Raw genomic sequence first — 9,383 nt, 5'->3', positions numbered from 1 at the left:
GTTGGGGGTTCATTTTCCAACGATATAGGAATGCTGAAAGTGATTTATAGTGTTGGGGGTTCATTTTCCAACGATATAGGAATGGGAAAGTGATTAAGTGTTGGGGGTTCATTTTCCAACGATATAGGAATGGGAAAGTGATTTATAGTGTTGGGGGTTCATTTTCCAACGATATAGGAATGCTGAAAGTGATTAAGTGTTGGGGGTTCATTTTCCAACGATATAGGAATGGGTAAGTGATTTATAGTGTTGGGGGCTCATTTTCCAACGATATAGGAATGGGTAAGTGATTTATAGTGTTGGGGGTTCATTTTCCAACGATATAGGAATGGGTAAGTGATTTATAGTGTTGGGGGTTCATTTTCCAACGATATAGGAATGGGAAAGTGATTTATAGTGTTGGGGGTTCATTTTCCAACGATATGGAATAAGTGATTTTTATAGTGTTAAAGTTCATTTCCAACCAACGATATAGGAATGGGAAAGTGATTTATAGTGTTGGGGGTTCATTTTCCAACGATATAGGAATGGGAAAGTGATTTATAGTGTTGGGGGTTTATTTTCCAACGATATAGGAATGGGAAAGTGATTTATAATGTTGGGGGTTCATTTACCAACGATATAGGAATGGGAAAGTGATTTATAGTGTTGGGGGTTCATTTTCCAACGATATACCAACGATATAGCCAACGATATAGGAATGGGAAAGTGATTTATAATGGGAAAGTGATTTATAGTGTTAGGCCTATTTTCCAACGAAATGGGGTAAGATTTTATAGTGTGTTGGGGCATTTTCCAACGATAAACGATATAGGAATGCTGAAAGTGATTAAGTGTTGGGGGTTCATTTACCAACGATATAGGAATGGGAAAGTGATTAAGTGTTGGGGGTTCATTTTCCAACGATATAGGAATGCTTAAGGTGACATGGAAAGGTGGGGTGGGATAACATGAGTCTGACTTATACCATACACAACCATTGAAGGAAAACAACTTAACACACACACACACACACACACACACACACACACACATACTGCCTGTTTTCATTGGCCGTTCCTGTTCCGTATGTTACATCAGAGGGCGCGTTTCTGATTCACAGGCCCAGTGCTTCCAGGAACATGCTAGGTGGGCCTCACGGTAGCCAGGGACACCGCTATAGCCCTCACGCACTGCCACACACGGCGAGGATGTCTGCCCATGAAGCCCTCGGTCGTCTGCCGGAAAGTGACTTGATTGCCTGTATATATAGGTGATGTGTGACAGAAGTTACTGGCGACATCATTTAAGAGCGACCGACCCCTTCAGGGATTAATAAGGCAGAGAAGAAGATGTGAAAGTTGCCCAAGAACACATATTTGACAAGGCTTTCGTAGGAGTTGTGGGCATTTCCAGGAGTAGTTCTATGACCCTGGTGGTAGTGTGACCCTTCTTCTGTACCATGAACCTGTAGAAACACATATTTGACAAGGCTTTCGTAGGAGTTGTGGGCATTTCCAGGAGTAGTTCTATGACCCTGGTGGTAGTGTGACCCTTCCTCTGTACCGTGAACCTGTAGAAACACATATTTGACAAGGCTTTCGTAGGAGTTGTGGGCATTTCCAGGAGTAGTTCTATGACCCTGGTGGTAGTGTGACCCTTCCTCTGTACCATGAACCTAAAGAAACACACATTTGACAGGGCTTTCGTAGGAGTTGTGGGCATTTCCAGGAGTAGTTCTATGACCCTGGTGGTAGTGTGACCCTTCCTCTGTACCGTGAACCTCAAGAAACACATATTTGACAAGGCTTTCGTAGGAGTTGTGGGCATTTCCAGGAGTAGTTCTATGACCCTGGTGGTAGTGTGACCCTTCTTCTGTACCATGAACCTGTAGAAACACATATTTGACAAGGCTTGTAGGAGTTGTGGCATTTCCAGGAGTAGTTCTATGACCCTGGTGGTAGTGTGACCTTCTTCTGTACCATGAACCTGTAGAAACACATATTTGACAAGGCTTTCGTAGGAGTTGTGGGCATTTCCAGGAGTAGTTCTATGACCCTGGTGGTAGTGTGACCCTTCTTCTGTACCATGAACCTGTAGAAACACATATTTGACAAGGCTTTCGTAGGAGTTGTGGGCATTTCCAGGAGTAGTTCTATGACCCTGGTGGTAGTGTGACCCTTCTTCTGTACCATGAACCTGTAGAAACACATATTTGACAAGGCTTTCGTAGGAGTTGTGGGCATTTCCAGGAGTAGTTCTATGACCCTGGTGGTAGTGTGACCCTTCCTCTGTACCATGAACCTGTAGAAACACTCATTAGAACCCGATTGACGCCCTCTACGGGTCACATTCTTAAGCAATGTTCCTCAATATGCTTTGTATTTTTCACAAGTCTATGCTTATACATTTATTAAACCCATCTTTAGACGACTTACGAAAAAAAAAAGTCGCAAAAAATTAAAGGAACATAAATTTTCAAATCCGAAGCGTTGTGTGTGTGTGTGTGTGTGTGTGTGTGTGTGTGAGGGAGGGGGGGGGGAGGGGTGGATAAATACACTTGAAATTTTATCGAAATGAGTGGAGTGCATTTGCTTCAGTTCAGAACAGTATCCCCCGCAGTCCCGGGTAGACGGTGGTGCGCGGCTCGGTCCTACGGCGGGAGTGTGTCGTGTGTCGTGTCTCTTAGGGCAAGCAAGGCGGGGACTATAGTTTACCCTGCGGACTCCTTGGTGCTGAGTGTGTGTGTTGTGACTTTGTGAGCTGCGTCTTGCCTGGTGAAGCCTCCATGACAAGGTAGACACGCAGCAATGATACCTTTCGTAGGCGTTTTAAGGGTAGTTTTATGACCCTGGTGGTAGTTTGACCCTTCTGTACCATGAAAGGCAAAACAACCACTCATGAAAACCCAGTTAATCTCATTTTTGACCTTTGGAAATGGTTGAAGTGATGGATGGAAGTGTCTGACTATTAATACCGTTCCTGAGCGTCGAGGCCGTGTGTGCTGTCATCGCCGGAAAGGTGTGACGAAGGTGGGGTGAACCAGCGAAACAGTGCTTGGTGATTCAGTGTTCGGGTCAGCAGAGGTGTAATTTTGACCAATCATGTGAGGTCAGCGGTGTGGGCGGGCAGCAGTAGGTGATGTTTGAGTGTTATATCTTTGTGTTCGATACAGGTCGTATACAAGACATTTCGCCGCCCAAGAACACATATTTGACAAGGCTTTCGTAGGAGTTGTGGGCGTTTCCAGGGGTAGTTTTATGACCCTGGTGGTAGTTTGACCCTTCCTCTGTACCATGAACCTAGGAAACACATATTTGACAAGGCTTTCGTAGGAGTTGTGGGCGTTTCCAGGGGTAGTTTCATGACCCTGGTGGTAGTTTGACCCTTCTTCTGTACCGTGAACCTGAAGAAACACATATTTGACAAGGCTTTCGTAGGAGTTGTGGGCGTTTCCAGGGGTAGTTTTATGACCCTGGTGGTAGTTTGACCCTTCCTCTGTACCGTGAACCTGAAGAAACACATATTTGACAAGGCTTTCGTAGGAGTTGTGGGCGTTTCCAGGGGTAGTTTCATGACCCTGGTAGTAGTTTGACCATTCCTCTGTACCATGAACCTGAAGAAACACTCATTAAAACCCGACTGACCCCCTCTTTGACCTTTAGAAATATCTGTGAGAAGCGAATGTGTTTTGTAATACCGAGAATCTGTGCATCGCTTTGCCTGTCTTCCTCAGTGAGAACCGAGTTGCCAATCTTTGTGTCGTCTGCAAATTTACTAATGCGGTTATTGAGTCCAACATCCACGTCGTTGATGTAAATAGTGAAGAGCACTGGGCCAAGGACCGAGCCCTGAGGGACGCCACTAGTGACAGGCGCCCACTCTGAGTTAAATCCGTCAATCACTACTCTTTGTTGTCTGTTGCTCAACCAATTCGCGATCCATTGGTTTACTTGACCGTCAATACCTATTTGCTTTAATTTGTAAAGTAATTTATGATGTGGGACTTTATCAAACGCTTTCTGGAAATCAAGATAGACTACGTCCAATGATTTGGTTACGTCATAAACTGAGAAGAGGTCGTTATAAAAGGTTAATAGGTTTGATAGACAGGATCTTTTGTTACGGAAGCCATGTTGTGAATCCCCAATTAATGAGTGGCTTTCGAGGTAACTCACAGTTTTGTCTCTAATTATGCTCTCAAGTAGCTTACCTACAACTGAAGTTAGACTAATGGGTCGGTAGTTACCTGGTATTTTTTTGTCTCCTTTCTTAAAAATCGGTGTCACGTTAGCCTTTTTCCAATCCGAAGGGACGATGCTGAATACGGTAGTGAGGGAGGAGACTATTTCGCTCTTTGTTTCTTTGAGCAGTGTAGGATATACTTTATCGGGTCCGGGACTGTTTTAAGTGAATGGAGAGCTTTAAGGACTTCATCGGGTTTTATTTCAAAGTTAGGCAATGCATGCTCGAGATTTACATTAGTACTGGTGTTGGTGGTAGTGAGAGGAAGACTGTTAGTATTAAACACCAAGGAAAAGTAATTGTTTAAGAGGTTTGCAATGTGTTGGCTGTCAGTCACTAGTGCACCGTCGCTGTTTGTTAAGGGTCCAATTCCACTTCTGATCGCCTTTCTGTTGTTTATGTAACTGAAGAAGGATTTCGGATTATTTTTACAGTTGGCTGCAATAGTTTCTTCATATCTACGCTTTGCCTGACATAAGAGAGAGAGAGAGAGAGAGAGGGGGGGGGGGGGTCTGACCAGGGCATCGTGTGAGGTCTGTGGAGGGCGCTGGAGCGAAGTGGAGCGAGGAAGCAGGGGTGGAGCAGGGCCGGGTGGAGGGAAGGGGGGGAGGGGGAGGGAAAAAGGAGGGGAAAGAGGAGAGAAACTGGATCCTCTCTCTTGGTGGTCAAAACGAGGCCCCTCTTCTCCTCCTCCTCCTCCTCCTCCTCCCCTTTCCTTTCCTTTCCGCAATACGAGAGCCTGCCTACCAGTATCTCTCTCTCTCTCTCTCTCTCTCTCTCTCTCTCTCTCTCTCTCTCTCAACCTAACCTAACTTAACCTAACATAATCTAACACACAATATCTCTCTCTCTCTCTCTCTCTCTCTCTCTCTCTCTCTCTCTCTCTCTCTCTCTCTCTCTCTCTCTCTCTCTCTCTCTCTCTCTCCATGTTCTCTTCACGCCTGTTTTGCTTTTTTCTCTGAAGCAAAACACAAATTCGAGAGAGAGAGAGAGAGAGAGAGAGAGAGAGAGAGAGAGAGAGAGAGAGAGAGAGAGAGAGAGAGAGAGAGAGAGAGAGAGAGAGAGACCGTTATTGTTAGCCTCTGGTCTGAAGTTAGCCTATTTGGGCGATGATGCGATTCAGCACATGACCTCTGCTGACTGAAGATGGATTTATGGAGCCTGGGTCTGGCGCAGCGCGAGGCGAGTCTTGGCTTGGTGGACTGAGCCATAGTGTTACTTGGTGGACTGAGCCATAGTGTTACTTGGTGGACTGAGACATAGTGTTACTTGGTGGACAGAGACATAGTGTTACTTGGTGGACTGAGACATAGCGTTACTTGGTGGACTGAGCCATAGTGTTACTTGGTGGACTGAGCCATAGTGTTACTTGGTGGACTGAGACATAGCGTTACTTGGTGGACTGAGACATAGTGTTACTTGGTGGACTGAGCCATAGTGTTACTTGGTGGACTGAGACATAGTGTTACTTGGTGGACTGAGCCATAGTGTTACTTGGTGGACTGAGACATAGTGTTACTTGGTGGACTGAGCCATAGTGTTACTTGGTGGACTGAGCCATAGTGTTACTTGGTGGACTGAGACATAGTGTTACTTGGTGGACTGAGCCATAGTGTTACTTGGTGGACTGAGACATAGTGTTACTTGGTGGACTGAGACATAGTGTTACTTGGTGGACTGAGCCATAGTGTTACTTGGTGGACTGAGCCATAGTGTTACTTGGTGGACTGAGACATAGTGTTACTTGGTGGACTGAGCCATAGTGTTACTTGGTGGACTGAGACATAGTGTTACTTGGTGGACTGAGCCATAGTGTTACTTGGTGGACAGAGACATAGTGTTACTTGGTGGACTGAGCCATAGTGTTACTTGGTGGACTGAGCCATAGTGTTACTTGGTGGACTGAGCCATAGTGTTACTTGGTGGACTGAGACATAGTGTTACTTGGTGGACTGAGCCATAGTGTTACTTGGTGGACTGAGACATAGTGTTACTTGGTGGACTGAGACATAGTGTTACTTGGTGGACTGAGACATAGTGTTACTTGGTGGACTGAGCCATAGTGTTACTTGGTGGACTGAGACATAGTGTTACTTGGTGGACTGAGACATAGTGTTACTTGGTGGACTGAGACATAGTGTTACTTGGTGGACTGAGACATAGTGTTACTTGGTGGACTGAGACATAGTGTTACTTGGTGGACTGAGACATAGTGTTACTTGGTGGACTGAGACATAGTGTTACTTGGTGGACTGAGACATAGTGTTACTTGGTGGACTGAGACATAGTGTTACTTGGTGGACTGAGACATAGTGTTACTTGGTGGACTGAGACATAGTGTTACTTGGTGGACTGAGCCATAGTGTTACTTCCAATTTCCATGATTTGAGGGAAAGGAAACATTTACTTGATAATAAAGGACTAACCATGTATTAAATAAATAAGTGAAGTCTTTGGGTACTCCTACATATATAGTAACAGCTAGGTAAAGATATAACATAAATAGTTAACTAAACGAACGATATTTTTTTTATATATTTTTTTACGTGTACGCCTATACCGCCGGTAGGCTTGCTTGAGGGGCCTGGATGGTGTTTGGCCCCAGCCCGTCATGGCGCAGGCAAGTGTTTATAGTGGCGCCATCTTCTCCTGGCTCATGCTGCCCCCCGGAACTCCTTGATTCACTTGGACGGTTTCCGCTAGAGTCCGGGTTGATGGGTGGTCTTCAGGACAGCATGTGGGTAGTTTTAAGCCACTCGGCGGTGACTGAAAAATCCCAGGTGGTAGCGTGGGGATTCGAACCCGCGTCGTCCATCGCGTGGTGAATGTGGGCCCAGCACGCTACCACTCAGCCGCCGCCTGTGTGTGTGTGTGTGTGTGTGTGTGTGTGTACCTTATTAGGAGCTATTAAATTAGGATCAGACCTCTTATTACCCTACACTACAGAAGCGCTTTGTGCAATATAACGACGGGAGGAAAAAATTATTATCTTGTGTTATTTAAGGAAGGGAAATGCTCAGTGGGTGACGCTGTGGAGGGGCGCGGCGCCACACGGGTCAGCCTGTCAGGTGAGCCGCGCGCACGACTCCCCATCAGATGCTACAGGTGACGGCCGGCCAGCTACTCCGGGCGGTCCTGTAGGGCGGAAAATGCCTCTGTGACATAGGCCCGCTTACACAGTCACATTGTTTCTCTTGATCGTTACCAATGGCGGCGATCGACGGTATAGTCTTCCACGTGAAACTGTCCTATGGGGTCGTGGCGGCTGCGGAGGAAGGGAGAGGTGTTGGGAGTGTGTGGCAAGGTGCGGGGCTTGGCTAACCCCGCAGCCGCCACTACCCCATCGGACAGTTTGACGTGGGAATACTATAGAGGCGATAACAGCCATTGCTAACGATCGAAACAAACATAACGACTGTGAAAGCGACCATTAGTCTCATAGGAGTGGAAACATGATTAGGGTGTTGAATCCAAAGAGGTGGCCGAAAGAGAGGTCAATTTCGGGAGGAGAGGTGTCCTGATACCCTCCTCCTGAAAGAGTTCAAGTCGTAGGCAGGAGGAAATACAGATGAAGGAAGATTGGTCCAGAGTTTACCAGCGTGAGGGATGAAAGAGTGAAGATGCTGGTTAACTCTTGCATAAGGGGTCTGGACAGTATAGGGATGAAAGAGTGAAGATGCTGGTTAACTCTTGCATAAGGGGTTTGGACAGTATAGGGATGAAAGAGTGAAGATGCAGGTTAACTCTTGCATAAGGGATTTGGACAGTATAGGGATGAAAGAGTGAAGATGCTGGTTAACTCTTGCATAAGGGGTTTGGACAGTATAGGGATGAAAGAGTGAAGATGCTGGTTAACTCTTGCATAAGGGATTTGGACAGTATAGGGATGAAAGAGTGAAGATGCTGGTTAACTCTTGCATAAGGGGTTTGGACAGTATAGGGATGAAAGAGTGAAGATGCTGGTTAACTCTTGCATAAGGGGTTTGGAAAGTATAGGGATGAAAGAGTGAAGCTGCTGGTTAACTCTTGCATAAGGGGTTTGGACAGTATAGGGATGAAAGAGTGAAGATGCTGGTTAACTCTTGCATAAGGGGTTTGGACAGTATAGGGATGAAAGAGTGAAGATGCTGGTTAACTCTTGCATAAGGGGTTTGGACAGTATAGGGATGAAAGAGTGAAGCTGCTGGTTAACTCTTGCATAAGGGGTTTGGACAGTATAGAGATGAAAGAGTGAAGATGCTGGTTAACTCTTGCATAAGGGGTTTGGACAGTATAGGGATGAAAGAGTGAAGATGCTGGTTAACTCTTGCATAAGGGGTTTGGACAGTATAGGGATGAAAGAGTGAAGATGCTGGTTAACTCTTGCATAAGGGGTTTGGACAGTATAGGGATGAAAGAGTGAAGATGCTGGTTAACTCTTGCAGAAGGGGTTTGGACAGTATAGGGATGAAAGAGTGAAGATGCTGGTTAACTCTTGCATAAGGGGTTTGGACAGTATAGGGATGAAAGAGTGAAGATGCTGGTTAACTCTTGCAGAAGGGGTTTGGACAGTATAGGGATGAAAGAGTGAAGCTGCTGGTTAACTCTTGCATAAGGGGTTTGTCAAGTATAGGGATGAAAGAGTGAAGATGCTGGTTAACTCTTGCATAAGGGGTTTGGACAGTATAGGGATGAAAGAGTGAAGATGCTGGTTAACTCTTGCAGAAGGGGTTTGGACAGTATAGGGATGAAAGAGTGAAGATGCTGGCTAACTCTTGCATAAGGGGTTTGGACAGTATAGTATTGAATAAAATAGTTATGCGGTTTATGAGTAACATTATATCATTATCATTATACAATCAGCCTCGGGCCACTCAGCATTACCTGGTCCATTGCCGGCGCTCCCTTGGGCATGGTGAGCCAGGTGTGAACGCGGTCGAAGAGATAGGGCTTGACGGTGTTGTAGGCGGTGCAGGTGTAGAGCCCCGCGTCACCAGGCTCCAGGCACTGCACCACGAGGTCCCCGGAGGCCAGCACCTGCCACCACCACCACCACGGGGGAAATGTAAGCTAGGCAGTCGAGAAACAGAAGCTTTGGAGCAGTTCTTAATGTACCGTGTGATAAACGAAGACACCAGAAGCCGGTATAAACAATTTAGCCAAAGGGAAAACGTAGAACA

The 9,383-nt window shown here is 46.0% G+C and overlaps 1 protein-coding gene across 1 annotated transcript in view; it reads right to left on the bottom strand.

The window, feature by feature from the left end:
• Window positions 1-6,638: 6,638 nt before the first annotated feature.
• Window positions 6,639-9,383, bottom strand: part of LOC126988116 (uncharacterized) — a 13,700-nt gene continuing 10,955 nt past the window's right edge. The window contains exons 8-9 of the mRNA XM_050845923.1: window positions 9,088-9,240; window positions 6,639-7,359 (exon numbers count right to left, since the gene is read on the bottom strand). Coding sequence (XP_050701880.1) covers window positions 7,345-7,359; window positions 9,088-9,240 — 168 coding nt within the window. The 3' untranslated portion in view covers window positions 6,639-7,344. The remainder of the gene's footprint in view (window positions 7,360-9,087; window positions 9,241-9,383) is intronic.

This window comes from Eriocheir sinensis, chromosome 6 (assembly GCF_024679095.1).
Source record: "Eriocheir sinensis breed Jianghai 21 chromosome 6, ASM2467909v1, whole genome shotgun sequence".
Lineage (NCBI taxonomy): Eukaryota > Metazoa > Arthropoda > Malacostraca > Decapoda > Varunidae > Eriocheir > Eriocheir sinensis.
Note: the sequence above shows the minus strand (reverse complement) of the source record. Positions and strands in the feature narration are given on the sequence as shown.